A 16,386-nucleotide genomic window follows, 5' to 3' on the forward strand; every position below is an offset into this window, starting at 1 on the left:
AGAAAAAGACAATTATAGAGACGAAGAACATAATTCTTTGTAATATGGGAATTCACTCGTACCCCCAGGCACGAAATGCGAATAACCGGTGGATGATCATCATTAAACATTCGCAACAAACACTTACGTGGTAGCTCTCTACCCAGGCTATCAAACATTTCATAATGATATGCTCCTGGCAGAATAACATGCCTTAACTCCGTCCGACATTGTTGCAAGACGTTGGCTTGGCACTAGAGCAAGAGAACTGAACTGAATAACTTTATTTTAGCACGATAAAATCAATCTGCAGAGCTGGTGGGGTCATGCATTTAAGGCCTCAAGTTCACTATAGCCACCTCTCTTCTTTTCTCTCGCTAGAGCCGAAAAGGACCAAACCAAAATGCAGATGGATTGTACAGCATACATAAACAATTTTAAAACGACTGACCATTACTAGACCCTATAGTGGAAGCCCAACGTTAAATCTTCCTAAACCTAAACTTCAAAAATTCATTAATAATTTATAAGCCCATTGACCTATCAAATGGTCGATCACGTGCAGTGGTTTGAAAACCCGATAAAACCTCCTCCTTATTAGTATGCGGTGTTTAACGTTTTTCTCGTATGCCAATTTCCAACGTTCACAAAAGCATCATTGTTATGAACTCTCTTGACACACGCTTTTCCAGGAATTTTTTTGAAGCCGTTCAAAAAACTCACAGCACGTGTTTTATCGGGTCTAAAACCACTCGGCCGCGCCTCGTGTTTTAAACATTACATAACCCATGGGTTTCTATATCGGGTAGAAAAAATAATCGGAAGCAAGGCTGTTAGAGACTTAAGTCTTAAAAGGATTACTTCGTTGAGTTTGTGGTGAGAGCGCCTTACGGGATATTCTGAGTATTCAGATTTGTGGCACCTTCATGAGAGGATCTTTTAAAACACAAGGAGGTCCAAGAAAGGCGTATCATGTTGACGATCGTTAAATTTAATTAATTGCTACTTGATGGAGTTGAAATTAGATCGGTCCGCACGAGCTCCGTTAAGTGAGATGTACAGTGAGCGGATTGTGGCATCAGAAAGACATAAAATGGTATTGAGGAACTTGGCAAGCGGAGAGAAGACAAGCAACAGGATGGCATGATTGGAATGCGGTAACGAACTACAAAAACAGACAGAACAGTTTGGACAAAAACAAAAACGAAACAACTGTTGTTTGCATCAGCTTTATGATTGTAGACTCATTTGGTTTCATTAAATAACAAATTTGGACTCAAATATTTCAAACATCTGTTATCAGTGTGTCGACAAGGATAAGTTACCATTTACTTATACCTAATACGCGATTTACCGTAATGATTCGATTTAGCCCCCCTCCTATTGCATAACTCCAGTACGGAAGGCGTTTGATCGGGGGAGGGGCCCGTTCGAGTAAATACGGTTAACTCATAGTAAAAATTTTTTTCTTGTCACCTGAAAGATAAAAACTGAACACTGCTAGAGGACAGCCCTGCTATCTTCCAACTGAATAACTTTTTTTCGAACTTAACCATACTTAAAATGGATTTAAAGTCGTATAGTTAACCCTTTAAACCCTAACAATGTAATATCAATGCTTATTCAACCCCTGAGGTCACGAGAATTAAGGATATGATCACCCAAGGTGAATATGCTGGATATTTTAATAACTTCTCCCCCAGAACGTTTATAAGAAAAGTATGGGGACAAGACAGAAGAATTGGTTCTTTGATATTAAGGGTTAAAGGGTTAAGAATATGAGAAGTCCTATCTTGGGCTCAACCTTTGCTCCATGGCCTAAACAGACACTGGGAACAAAGTCATCTTGAGAGGGCCCCCTTAACTGTGTGATAAACAATAACAAAAAGACAGTTCTGCGGTTCCTTGAGCTAAAACTTTTCACTCAAATAATCAACGCAACCGGGGCGACCGTTGCAACATCTCACATTATTGGCCGAGAGAACGACGGAACGAACGAGACAACGCTCCTAAACAGAAAAAACAATGGAGTTGCAGGTTATAAGGGTCCAGTGATAGAGTTTAGAAAAGGTGCAAGTGTACTGACTCAACCGGTAAGCTTCATCCCGATACATGACAGGGATGAAAACCAGGAAGAAAATTGTCATGTAAACAGGCCCTATATACTATTAGTCTTTTAAAAAGTTCCCACTATTGCACAATTCCAGCGGAAATTTTTAAATTCCAGCTGTATTCAACAAGCCCCTCACCCGGTGCAACAATTTTACTTCGTGGTTGGTAAAGCGCTAAATCAAATCTTTACTGCAACTTTAGCTTTGAAGCAGTTATTTGTTACATTTAGCTTTCTATACTGTTACAGCTAATTCGTCTCACAATATCAACAAGGCACAGTCTTAATTCGAGCGCAAGTCACCGATTGTATACACTCAATGTCACTGTGATGGCGTCCAAACTTAACATAATCACATTTACCTGTAAAGGACCGTTTACAAGATTTCATCATTTGCAAATGTTGAAAGTGAAAACAATGTTGTGTGGAGGCCGTTCACTGAAATGGTCGGGCCAACAGTCGGTCTAAGAAATTCCGGCATTGCGAGGAATTGGGGATTAACTTTAGAACCTGTGCTTTTGTGACAAATGTTGAACGAACTGTTTAAACGGCTCCAACACCACCAACGTCTTGAAAGAACAAAGGATATGATGAAGCCATATTGAATGAAAGTTATTTGTTTCAACAAGCTTTCAACTTTTCTTTTCAACACTTTCGACTATGTTAAACGAATGCTGAAGCAAACGTTGGAACCGTTTAAAAGGGCCTCAAATTGTACCGCGGAGTTTGACTGGGTCCCACAGACATGACAGCTCTATGGGAAAACCAAAAAACACGATTACGTTTCCTTCAGACCACCCACATCAACTCAGACATTTCAAAAGAACTATCCTTTACCCACTATTTTAAGCTCCAATTCATAATTTGTTCGGATAAAATTATTTGACATCGGTTATCAGGTTTTTTGCCTTGTAAAAGCTGTTCTCTGCCGTGTTTGTTTTTTCAACAAGGCAGATTTTATCGTGAAACTTGGTCTATTTGCGATAAAACAGAAAAAATTGAATCCAAGAAAAGTCGATCCAGCTGGTTTACGAATTATTAAAATCACTGCTATGTTGGCATGTAGACATAAAATCCTCTATAAATCACTATCATGTCATAAGATGAAACCTTGGAACTTAACCTATCTTACATATAATTTTTTTCAAAAATTAAAATATGTGCATTTCATTTAAACTTTTCATCAAAAATAGCAAAATAAACTCGCGTTATTTCTAATACATATTTTTTTTCTGGCAAGTACATTATGGCAGTACAAGCCATTTGCATAGCTACATCCGACAGGCTCCCCAACTCTACCTTCATCCAGAAGGCGATAGAGACCAGCTCCTTCATTAAAACACAACAACGTCCAAGAAAAAGAGCTGGCACATCCAAGCAAAACGTATTTTCTGCGCGATCCCTGACCGGCTTTGTCATTATATTGGTTGTGTGTCTAGTTGTCCGGCTCTGGCGAAGGTGTCTTCTGTTCATGTTGCTGAAACATCTGATAGCTACTGATAACAGTCCCTTGCAGGGAACGATCACATCAGACAGTGAGAACGAATACATGAACTCTTCCGAAGATTTACCGGCAAATCCGATTCTAGCTAATCTGCCAGATCATAATCCTCGGCTCCTTATCGTTTTCGCTCGGCCTCTTTCGCCGCAAATCCACGTAACCCTCGCCTGCACTTATAAGGAGGACCGGAAAAGGTAGCCGTGGTTTCAAATTCTCCACCTTTGGAGTTGTTAATTTTCCGGCGACCTTGTTTGCGTGCATTTGGCTTCTTTCAAATATATTATAGCTATCGTCAAGGCGTGGACTATCGTAAATCACTTCCGGCGTCTTCGCAGCTTCCGGTGATTCCGTAGAAGCTTGGGAATCATCGAGGACCTCAACATAACTTGGAATTCTCGCTAAACCGGAAGTCAGTTGATTTCCAGTATCATTTTTAGTTTCCGGTTTCGATTCAGCTCGTTGTATCGAACTTAATGGCTCGTTTTTGTCTAAGGTAACCCCTTGAGCAGCGGCTTGTGATTCGTTTAGGTTCCCATACTCTCCAACAGATTTCACTCTTACTCTTAAATCCCCTGTTTCACTTCCGCTTCCGCTCGCTTGCCCATCGATTGTAGAAGCACTTCCGGTAGACTCCTCACTAACAGATCCAGTTCCGGTTTCTGGACCTTCACCGTAAGTCGCTCTCGGATCGTTGACCACAACAAGAGGAATTTGTGGAGGTTCGGGAATACTCGGAGTTGGGGGCGAACTCCCGAAGCCCTTGAATTCGGACAACATTCGGGCGAAGTCGTCCACTCGGAAGTGGGTCTTCCCGACAAAGTCACCGGATTGGACAGAGCTCGCGACGGAAGAAGGAGTCATGGTGGTCTGCTCACATCCCTCGAACCTCACAGTGAACGGGCCAGTACCTTTTCCTACGCTTGCTATTGGCATGCCATTCAACGTCTGCCTATCCTCCACAAAATTAAACTCATCATCAGAATGGACATCTTCGTCGGAGTAATCCTCCTCATCCTCTCCCCCTTGGTCGGCAATTTGTCGGCCAGGTGTTCCTGGGTTGTTAGATGTCACCTTTTTAGGGGAGGCTGTAACAGGAAATACGTAAAGGCGATCAAGTTTCCTTTTTAAAAAACACGAGCGTGGCGCAAACCTGCTTTTTGCTCGTCAAGCAATTTTCTCCCATCTGCGCACAAGCCACGTTCAATAAATTTATTCTCCCTACTTGCCTAGGTATATTCTTACACTAGAACGTGGGAGAATTCGTTTCCAATTCAAAGATCAATGCACTTTCATTTTTATGCCCCAACCCTTTTTGTTTCCCTGCTTAGATAATCATTTTCCACCTTGATTGTTTCAGAGAGGGAAATGGTTACTAACCTTTAATTTGATTGGCCAATGTGGGACCACGTGATGCATAGCCCCAGGCCCCAGAGACTCCTGGGTCTGTCTGCACGGATGCGTCTCTAACTTCATGCTCACGAAACAAGCCAACATCTGGTCTGTTTCCCTCGGGACCGTGACCCATCCCGAGGGTTGGGTTGTTCTTTAGCGGGTACATGCACCGCACACTGCTGCTGTACGAGTGAAAAGCAACACAAGCTTTGCCTGAGGGGAAAAATAAAAAAAACTGACTGAGAAAGCTCTTGTGATTTTGTCATTTTTGTTACAACGTTCCGAACCTGTTTCAGGCGAGGGTACAAGCGAGCGAGAAAAAGGCGAGGGTCAAGTTTGTTTTGTGAACATGGCGTAAACCTGTTTTTTTTTTTTTTTAACTTGACTTGCTTTTAGACACGTTAACCCTAAACAATAGCTCTCTTGATCCTTAGAACGTTTTCCTTTCTTTTGTACACTGATATGAGCTTTTCACTTGTGATGCCAGTTAGAAAAGGGACTTGATAGGAGTGATTCTCGCTAAGCTTTCGGTTCACCAGAAAAAAGAAGCTTCCCAAGTTTTACTTTCGGGCCAACTGAAAATAAAAAGAACGGATGGTTTGCAAGCCCCGCCGTATGTTTTGTTTGTGCTGCTATTGTTGTTTTTCCCCAAAAAAATGATCGAGGTTAAACAAAAACAAAACAAAGCAAGTTGTCACTTCCAAACTTGACTTGTACAAAAGTCGTGGTGTTGGTGGTTTGCATTGCCGCCATGTTGGTGTACAAAACACAAGAAAATTTGTTCATGTAATTTACATAAAAATGGAAGTTAAGTCCCAGAGGAAAAAAAATCTTATTGTTCCTGTACACCAACATGGCCGCCATGACGTCACATGCAAACCATCAATACGGAAATCTCATCTAGTTTTGTTGAATTCACTTTGGTGCCCAAGTTCAATAATGAACAAAAAATAAATGCGATGAAATGAGAAAATGTGATGAAGTCGCAGTGTTGCAACAAGGGCCTGGGGCCCGTTTCTCGAAAGACCCGGTAACTTACTGGGCCCGATAAGTAATTTTGGTGACAAATGTTTCTTAAAAGAAGTCAATTTTTGTTAGCTTTGAATACTAAATTTTAAAATCTTATTATTCTATGAAAACGTTGGCGAAGCACCATGTCTGTAATCGTTCTGTAATCGGCGAAGAAACATTTAAATTATATACTTAACGGGCCCGGTAAGTTACCGGGACTTTCGAGAAACGGGCCCCTGAATGCTGTTGCCTGTACTCATAGGCGCTTCACATTTTCTCACAAGATTCCCCATTTCATAGATACAAGCAGACAAAACATGCTCCTACCAGAAACAAGAGGAATTCCCTCCAGCCGGGGAAGAGGAAACACCAGGCTGACTCCAACACTTGTGCCCACCCACAGCAAACCCTCGTCCGCAGCCAGAGCCGTGACGTACACTTGGTCTAGTTTGGTCTTTTCCAGCTGAGAATCGATGTCTGAAAATAAAAGTGTAAAATACATTAGACATTTCAACTACACTAGATCTAAGGCGCGATCATTTAAATAAACGTTACGAAGCAGTAATTTCTATCTATGGCACCGTTTGTTATGCCGCACAGTTTGGTTTTAACACTGGGTTTGTCGACGAATGCTTCACATGTTTCAACCATAAAATTAAAATTTAACGAGGACAACTTTTTTTGCGGTGTTTTTCTTACGTTGTACAAGGCGGGCTCAACTTTTGAGTCCGCGGATGAAATCCTAAAGTGTAGCCATGCAAATGAAATTTTCTGAGCAATACTTTCCTGTAGTGCTGTTTATTATGCTAAACAAGGTTTTTCTACCTTAAAAAAACCGGGGATAAAATCCTTAAATATACCACTACGAAGTAAGATTCCTATAGTGCTACTCATTACTGCGCGGACTCTGAATTTCAACGCCAACTAAAGATTTACGTTTTTCACTGCTGTCAATCATAAATAGGTCGGCAACCGACTGACCGAAAAGAATACAGAAACCGACAAAGTGGATCGCAATCCGCCAATCACAGCGCACGAGCATGACCTTTAAACTTTTGACCCCGCTGAGCCAAACGTTTTTGTTTTCTTAAAGACGCAGTAAGCTTTACAAATGTTTCCAGCGTTTTTATCTCCTATTCTGTCCGCCTCTCACCTCGCTGCATGTTGGTGACAGGAGAAACGATACTGATATCTTGCACATGCTTCATTGTCTCACTGTGAAACAGCTTGATTGACGGCAATTTCCAGACAGACACCCACACACCAACACCATAACAAACGACATGTTTGATGCTGGTTTTTGGATTCTCATCCACTTCAATCACATGCTGCAAGAACAACAAAATGCTTTAATAAAGTTCGAAAATGTTCAGACCTTTTCCTTTTGGGCATAAAAACTTTCGACTTTATTCATCAATAAAGCCGCTTAAAAGGAGAGCAGTGTTATCACTACATTTTTCTTAGTTCATTAGCGATTTATTGATTCAGATGCCGAACGCGAGGTGGGCCGGGGGGACGGGTGGGAAGAAGGCCTATTCTTCCTTGCTTCCTCCCCTCGCGTTTCGTGTACGTATTTCGCGCGCTCCACGCTCGCGCGGGAGTCCCTCCTTCCCCACCCCTTTCAGCACCTACAATGCTCGCTAAGAAACTGCCCCAACATTAATTTCTCAGTTGTATCCACCGCAGTAAACCGTGCACAGTGCAGTATGCGATTACATCAGTAATAACACACATCCAAATGAGAAAAAGTGTTCTTAGTAAAAGGGAATTTTAGGAGTCATACAAATAGTTAATTTTGATGACGAGTACGATAGTCTCTTCAGCTGTTTATTGATTTGATGCCTCACGTTTCAAAAATCTTCATTCAAAATGCCTTTTGTTACAAACGTTTGGACGTTCAAAGTTTCGATGTTAAGTTTGGGCCGAAAACTTCGTCACACAACAGAAGGAGATGTAAGAATGCAGTAGTCATAACACTAGCATTCCGATAAAGAGTCTTAAAATCTCTACCGATTGGAGGTACTTTTTAGTGAAAATTTACTCAATGTCTTACATTAAATTGTAAAACTTTTAAATGAAGCTTTCAAAATCAACGAGAACTGAATTTCTGTTGAAGAACATTGTGTACAGAAAGCGATTTGGGGGTTTGGAAAGTTATTGGGCCTTTCGTTCGTGTGCCAGGTTCAACTTTATACAGTCAACTGTCGCTAAGAGACTATTTGCAACGACGATTTTCAGCGGACAGAAAAGCCATGCCGTGCAACACGAGCGCGCGGATGATTTTTGGCACAATTTTCATTGGATTTGGCGCTGAGAGGGTTTTGAAGCCGATTCAAAAACTCGCAGGGTGCTGAAAATAGTCGGCGTTCCAAATCGTGCACTTAACAGTGCAAACGGTTCGTTTTAAAGCAAGGTGTCTGTCTTAACTCTTTCAGCCCCAACACTGACCAGCATAAATTGTCTCCTAACCATATCACTACTTGCTCAAGCACAAAGGTTCCGAGAAAAAAGAAATTGGTCACCAAAGATCACTTATTTACCACTGAGTCACAAGGGATAATTGCAGTGTACACAAGCGAAAGTGTACAAACATTCAAAACATCACAACTATCTCTCTATATCACTCACGAATAGAAACTTTGGCAACGTCAAGCGCCCACGCCTGGTATCTCAGGAATCGCCTTCTTTCCTTGGGCCGATTGTATGTTAAAGCCACGCAATTTTTCAAATTATGACAATAGGCAACCCACCTTCCACTTCAAGTGTAGGTGGGCTGTGCTTTAGCGGTTACCTCTCTGCCTTGAATTCGGCAGACGGACCGAGGTTTGAGTCGTTGCCGGTGAACCATATTTTCACACAATTTACCTACCTTGACTACTTCGTCATCTTGGCTTATGATGAACAGTTTACTGCCACAGGAACACCAAAGATTTTCGCTCACAACAGCAATCGCCATAACAGGATTCTTTCCCAGACTCACAGCTTTTGGCTCACTGAAGTTCCATGTGCCTTCTGAAATAACACCAAAAGGAAAGAAGAAATGAGAGAAAACAAACAAAAAAAAGCTTTAGCTAGCTTGCATAAGGCCAAGCACAAAGAAAGAAATGGTATTATTCATTGTTCACCTTTATTGCGTTTGAAAATCACCACGCTTCCATCAGCTACCCCAGCGAAGATTTTCATGTTCACCGTCCTTCGAGAAATAAAGCAAACACATCAGCTGTGGGAAAGAGACTCCTTTTGCTACTGCGCATTGGTTCTGCGCATCTCTGAGATAGTGTCTCTTATTCCAAATGTATTTTTTGCGCGACTTATGACTATGAGGGAAAAGCAGAACATAGCAAGCGTTGCTGGAATCCAAAAAGAAGACTAGGGGTAACCATGCATTTTTCAGTGATAAGTAAGCGTCAATTTGGAAAAAAAAAAACGAGATACAGTGGAACCCCGATTTTACGATCGTCGATCTAACGATATTCCCAATTTAACGATCAACATTGTGTCCCGGTAAAAGTTATTTATAAATCGGGAGTTCGTTTACAACGATATCCCGATTAAACGATATGATTTTGCTGTCCCCTTAACATATCGTAAAATAGAGGTTCACTGTACATTGTTGCATGCTTATCTCTGACAAATGCGTGGTTAACCTTAAAAAGTATTTTGAATAGCCGTGGCAATTTATTGGAGTCGCTCCCGGATGGGTTTTTCCCGGGGCTGAGGGAGGTGGGGGGGAGGAATGGTCGTGGAGAGGGAGTTCTGATCGGTCAGTTCGTCACAAAGTTGGCTTATTTTGTTTACAACCCCTCTGTGTTCTGTTATTTATTTACCTCCCCCCCCCCCCCCCAAGTCCATGACCAGCATCAGCATACAAATTCTCCCACCGTTCTCCATGCATTGTACATTATTTTCTTGTGCTACTGCTTGGGAGAATTTGTTGAAACATCAACACATTTCAACTTTGGTAATTTCCTTCACTCTCGTAACCCGTATACTTGAGTGAGTAATTGTGTTGTAAAGAGAAACTGGATGGTGATTACTATTGGAGCTTAACCCTTTAACCCCTTAAACCAAAGATCAAATTCTCCTATCTCGTCCCCTTACTTTTCTTATAAAAGTACTGGGGAGAAGTTATTAAAATATCAAGAAAATTCACCTTGGGTGATCATATCCTTGATTCTCGTGACCTCAGGGGTTGAATAAGCATTGATATTTATTATTACAAGGAGAAATTTGACGCCGATCACTGTTAGGGCTGAAATAGCAGAGTGAGATTACCACAGAAAAGTAGTTGGCTCTCAGAAAAAAATGAGAATGGTGATATACTGAGTGTAATGAATAAAGAGATCTTACTTGATGGCCAGGACAGCATCAGGAAGCTTCACAGACATCACGTAACGCCGAGTAGAATCCACAGCATTGTAAATGAAAATCCTTGGAACAAAATAACAATGGCACTTTGATTCAGGACATTGTGTAATGAAGCATTTTCCCATTAAAGAACACAAGATGTAGATTTTAAATTTCCTGTTTTCCCTTTACAGCATTCCCTGGTAAGATCCTACACAGGATGACATCATAAGATCCCATACGCACCTAAATGGCAATAATACTACAGGACCCTACACAGTATGCTACAAGATTTTAGAGGATTCTGTGATTCTTGTAGGATCTAATGCTGGATCCTACAGCATCGAATACTCAAGGATCTAAGGAAGGTCCTTCAAGATCTTTGAAAACTTCTAGAGCTTCCTATCTTTAAGTATAGTCTTCTTGTTTTGACTGAAAACAGGAAAAAAACAACCAACAAAATTCTGACAAATTTTGACTGGAACTTCAATATGTTTGACCAAATACCATTCATTGTACACAAGTCACTAATGATTTAAGGGATTTCCTCTTCTCCAACCTATGCAAACCTCGAAGCCATTTGCAATAACGCACGATTTTCATGAGTTATCGCCAACACTGCACTTTTTGAATGTTGTCTCGTGACGTAAATGAAAATCACGTGATCGATTTTAACCAATGGGCGCGCGCGTATTTTGATAGAGAACTCAGATCGTATATTAATAACAATTAATCCACAAGTGCGCTTTTGATATGAGATGATAGATAACCAAAGACGAGTTGGCTATAATCATCTCATATCCAACAAGCATGAGCGCAATAATATTCTTGTTTTATTAAAAGCAGTCAAGAAAAATTGCTAGATCTTGCTGACTTCACTTCGTTTGAACAACCAGAAGATGGTCGCTATCTCTCCGGCATGAAACAGTGGCTCATATACCATGGCCACTAAGCCAATCAAATCCGTGGAATTGCATTATACAATGATTCAGTTAATAATAATAATAATAATAAACAATAGCTACAAAACCAATCAGAGCATGGGAATTTTAACAGTTATTGTAAAATCATTTTAGGTGAGAACTGCCTAACTTTACCTTCCTCCTTGTGTTCCTAGCCAGACGGTGGGGAAAGGAAAACCAAACCGCCCACTGATGGTCCCTTTGAACTTCTTCTCTTCTCCACAAGTGCGTTCAACATACCCGCCACACATGATGACAGAGTCACTGACATGGAATGACTCTACCACCTGGGGAGGGGAGGCCAGGGACACTTTGGCCACAGTCACGTGACCTGCATGGTCTCCTCCACCACAGAGTAGCCAGAGGGTGTCGTAGTTATCATGGATTCCTGGGAGAGACTCAGAGGTGTCTGGGACACTAACAATACCATGAACCTAAAAACATAAATGGATATACAATGGTTAAAATCGAACAATTCTAAATTTTCTGAAATAAGTAAACAAAAAACATCACCCGTAGAAAGCCGTGTTTTACTGCTGCTAAAGAGGCCGCAAACTTAAGGAAAGAGCTAAGCAAACTGCCTTGCAAGGCGATCAGTTTAGCTGGTTCATCATGTATGCGGTTAAGTTTTCATGAGTTTTTCGCCTTGCGAGGCCGTGAGGAAAATATCTCTCATGTTTGATATGTGAGATTTTGCCTTGTGAAGCAAAATTCTCACGAAAACTCAACCGCACACTTGAGGAAACAGCTGAGCTGATTGCCTCCCGATGTCTTGAAAGGCAGTTTACTTGAAGCTCTTTCCTCAAGTGTGCGGCAGGTTTAAAAGGTAAGAGCATTTTTGGTGTCTTTATACTGTTTTTAAAGATGAATGCATGACAGAGGCCACAAAACAACTGTGTGGCTGTGTTTGAGTACATGCAAACTATTCAACCTTAGTGGGAAATGATCATCATATCTCAACCTAAATGCCAGGGCCTCCTTTTCCACTAATCAAGACAGATTATAGAGAGGGACACCAGATTGGAAAAGATTGGAACGTCATACTTGTACTCAATCTCAACTAAGTTCATACTCTGATTCGAAAGGTCTGTACTGTCTTGTTTACTGCAACCTAAAATCCCTATATACCTTTGTTTTCTGGTTGAGCACAAAAAGACTTGAGTTGTCTTTGAGAAGCGGCATGTTTCGCCGCTGAATAGCCACACCTCCAGTCCCATCATCCTCTGGGAGATACCAACCGGGATTGTTCTCAGGTGCTGCAAAGAGTATTTAACATTTAAGACTATTGCAACACAATGTAGACCTGTAATATTTAGTTTGTCACAGGCCTGTATACACTCAAATAGAATGTATTGTGAACCTTGATAGGGATTCAAACTCAGATGCTCAAATACTTTGGCAGCTGCACAAAACACTGAGCTCTGGGGAGACTTGTGGTTCACAGCGACAAATGGAATGCAAAAGGTGCTTGTGGAATCTCTTATTGGCAGGAGTCTGAGTCTTGAAGAAATTGGAAATGAAATTAGCTGAAAGTAAGTAACTACAAGACTACTTACAGAGTCTCAGTTTGGATGTATTTAGAGCAGTGACCCATTCAGCTTTCACGGCTGGTGAATCCGTACTGAAAATGTAGTTAATGTGACCATGCCTGACAAAAAAAACAAAACAATTTATCACAGTCACTAAACAAACAAGTAGGTACAATGTAAGTATGTCATACTTTATGAAAAGGGTGGCCTCGTGGTTATAAAAGTATTGGAGGCATTTTTGGCTTTCACGTTTAGCAAAATCAAATATGCGGATTAAAAACATGTGAGACTTAATACTACAGTGTGTGACTAATACTTGATAAACCCAAATAATATTATTATTCGTTTCCACTCCCCCCACTGACACACCAGTTTTTTTAGAAACTAATCCCCTACTATATATGTGTAGTTATTAATAATAATTTATTTAGGAAGTGAAATTTGGGTGATCAAGAGAATGTTGCAATTAGAGCAGTTTCCAAAAGCAAAGTAATTACTCTGGCCAATTGCAACAGATGTAAACAACACAACGAGCCAATCAGAGTTCAAAGCAAATACATGTAACTGGTGCCAAGTGTGGGAAAATGCATGTGCCCATTGGTTGAGAAAGAGGCGAGAGTTTTGTTAACCAATCACAGAGCGTAGTAATGTAAACCTAAAGCAAACACAAAATTACTTCGACACTCAATAAATTGAAAACTGCTCTAAGCTGCATTAATTGAAAAATTATTAAAAACAAATTTCTTTTCACTGGCGTCATTTCATGTTACAGTGCGCTGTCTGCAGCCTACAGACAATTTTGCTTCACATGATTATGTTATCACATCTTAAATGTCTTAAATTCTTCTTACTTGGAAGGTAATGATAATTCCAGCCAGTAGAGGTTTGCTAGTCTCGTCTCCTCTTCTATCGTCCGCTGCACAGCTTTATGCCACCGTTGAACTTTTTCAGTATCCAGAACCTGCCAAGGAAAAATAGGTTTGAATACCTTTTTCTGGAAAAGATCAGTTTGTTGAATGTTAGTATGCCAAGCAGATTAAAATATAATATTTATTATTGGTCTGACTAAGATTTGAGAATTACCTACAAAAAGAATGGGTTAAATGGTACTATATTTCTAATATGATCTAAAGTCATCCAGTAAGCTTACAAATTGTATGCTTCTTTGGCAATATTTTTGTTAGGAAATAGTTTTTTTTTTAACAAGTGATGCTGTACATGTATATCACATCTATTGTTACAAAGTGAGGTGAAAATTTTGAGCAAAAGCAATACACACACATTTTCATGTGTAATACCTGAAACTAGCTGGTGAGCTGTTTCACTAAAGCTAAGCGTATCTACACAATAAACTTGACTTGACTTGACAGTTCCAGGTCTTTCAGAATGACAAATATTTTACGATTTGGTCAGTGGCTGGACTCCATTAAAACATTAAAATAGTTATGAGTGCTGGTTGTGCTAACTGTATTGCCTCACTTGCTCATTTGCAGACTGCCGGACTGTAGACTGCCAGACAGTGCCAGACTGCAGAAGGAAAGTTCCCTGCCACTAGTTAAAACAAGAGCACAAGGGGGGTGAGTCCAACAGTGACATGCCACCATCACCTAATGTGAGAAAAGGTGTTGGGCACAACCAGCTTGATCTTAGCAGTTGCTTAAGATCTTCGCACTGAGCTAGCCATGCATAGAGCTGGTAGCCAAAAAATCAAACAGAAGAAGAAATAAACCTGATAAGATCGCCGTAACGTTGCAACAAGTCCAGCTATCTGACCAATCACAGCCAAGTCCTGCTGAAGGTCTTCAAAGTGTTCACGGCAACCACTATACGCCTTTCGATACTGACCTGCAAAAAATAAAAATATATCTTAGTCTTACATCAAACAAATTTGAGAAACAAACCAGTACTCAAAAGTATAAATCAAAACTTGTAACAAAATGAATACATGTAAGTTGTGTACATACATACATACCTACACACATACATACATACATACTTACAACCTTTATTTATACACGATAAAAATATCAAAGCTAACAAGCTTGTGGGGTCGTGTACTAAAATAAGTATAAAAATAATTCTTACAAAATAAAAATTTTGATAAAAACGAATGAAGTCAATAGTTAAAAATACATAAAATTCTCCGATCTTTTGTTGATTATTTGTGGGGCTAAACCATTGAAATTAAAATCCTTAAAAGTGTGACAATTAACAACATTTTTCAAAAAGGATTTCAGGTCTGTGCACTCAAGTATCGATCTATCAGATCACCCTATAGCGTTCCAGAGGACAGCCCCTCTTTAGGAAATGGAGTTTTGAACGTATTTGGAGGTAAAACTCAGTGCTTTCAGCCCATGCTTGTGTACATGTATTACCACTGGAAAGTATACTGCTCAGTAGCTTGCCTATGAATAGTCACACTCTGACAACATTTCATACACAAAGTTTAAACACAGACCAGCATATATAGAAGAGCATAATGAAAATCCAGGATTGCCATAAATCCCTAACATTCCACTGGCCATAAATATAATAGAAAGAAATTTTTCCAGGGTTGCCACGGTCGAGGAAGAGTGAGGGACTTTTTGGTCAGGTTGGGGTAATTCTAGATTCTGCTCTCATCGTCAGTGAAAAGTCATTTTTCCATTTATGAATTATGTTACTGTGGTGTCTTTACTGCACAAGGATTTGTCACAATTTCATAAAAATTAAGTGAAAAAGTCCCTCACTCTTCCTCGACCGTGGCAACCCTGGAAAAATTTCTTTCTATTTTATTTAAGTTTATACCTTCTTTAGTATGGCTTATTGTTGTTCTGTAGGAACTGGTTAATATGTTAACTCCCGGTCCATACTCCACTATATTGACATCGCTCAGGGGCACATTCCACTTCAACTTGTATTTTGCTTTGGGGTCAATAACCAAGTGCATGGCACGATCTTTCTTCCTGAAAAAAGTTGATAAACCAAAACACCACTTCAGTGGACACTATGACTTGTACAGTGTCTGTGTTGTAGGTTAAAATGAATCCAGGTTAAAATGATTTCAACCTAGGTTGATTTGTATTTTGAATCCTTTGTTAAGATTGGGTAATTTACATCGGAAACAAAGGAAAATACAAATCAACCTACCGGTAGGTTGAAATCATTTTAACCTGGGATTCATTTTAACCTACAACATGTGTACGTAGAAAAGAGCTAATTTATTGAACTAAGAATTGATGACAAAATAATATACTTGGAATAAAAGGTTGTTGGTTTTCATTCAACCTCTTAGGCAACAAAATCAATAACATGACTTGTACACCAGTCAAAAATTGCAATTTAACATTATAATTTATGAAAAGCACGGTTTTACGGAAAAGTACTGCTTAGCAGCTTTCACTTTAGGATTAATATTAAAATGTAGGGCACATTACAAGTCCTTTTCAGCCGTTTTAATTTTTTGAATGGTACACTTAAGGATTTTATCTAAAGACTCAAAACTCCAGAAGTAAGAAATATGATATTGGTTAACACTAATCATTTTGGAATCCCACAAACACACACAAAACCTTT

At 40.0% G+C, this 16,386-nt stretch overlaps 1 protein-coding gene across 1 annotated transcript in view; it reads right to left on the reverse strand.

Moving 5' to 3' along the window:
* Positions 1-2,188: 2,188 nt before the first annotated feature.
* Positions 2,189-16,386, reverse strand: part of LOC146473925 (uncharacterized) — a 31,879-nt gene continuing 17,681 nt past the window's right edge. Inside the window, exons 13-25 of the mRNA XM_085117962.1 lie at positions 15,619-15,776; positions 14,561-14,676; positions 13,683-13,792; positions 12,859-12,950; positions 12,431-12,558; positions 11,438-11,736; positions 10,344-10,424; positions 9,119-9,186; positions 8,863-9,005; positions 7,147-7,321; positions 6,321-6,470; positions 4,968-5,195; positions 2,189-4,675 (exon numbers count right to left, since the gene is read on the reverse strand). Coding sequence (XP_084974088.1) covers positions 3,675-4,675; positions 4,968-5,195; positions 6,321-6,470; positions 7,147-7,321; positions 8,863-9,005; positions 9,119-9,186; positions 10,344-10,424; positions 11,438-11,736; positions 12,431-12,558; positions 12,859-12,950; positions 13,683-13,792; positions 14,561-14,676; positions 15,619-15,776 — 2,749 coding nt within the window. The 3' untranslated portion in view covers positions 2,189-3,674. The remainder of the gene's footprint in view (positions 4,676-4,967; positions 5,196-6,320; positions 6,471-7,146; positions 7,322-8,862; positions 9,006-9,118; positions 9,187-10,343; positions 10,425-11,437; positions 11,737-12,430; positions 12,559-12,858; positions 12,951-13,682; positions 13,793-14,560; positions 14,677-15,618; positions 15,777-16,386) is intronic.

This window comes from Pavona decussata, unplaced genomic scaffold (genome assembly GCF_977016875.1).
Source record: "Pavona decussata unplaced genomic scaffold, jaPavDecu1.1 SCAFFOLD_92, whole genome shotgun sequence".
Classification (NCBI taxonomy): Eukaryota; Metazoa; Cnidaria; class Anthozoa; order Scleractinia; family Agariciidae; genus Pavona; species Pavona decussata.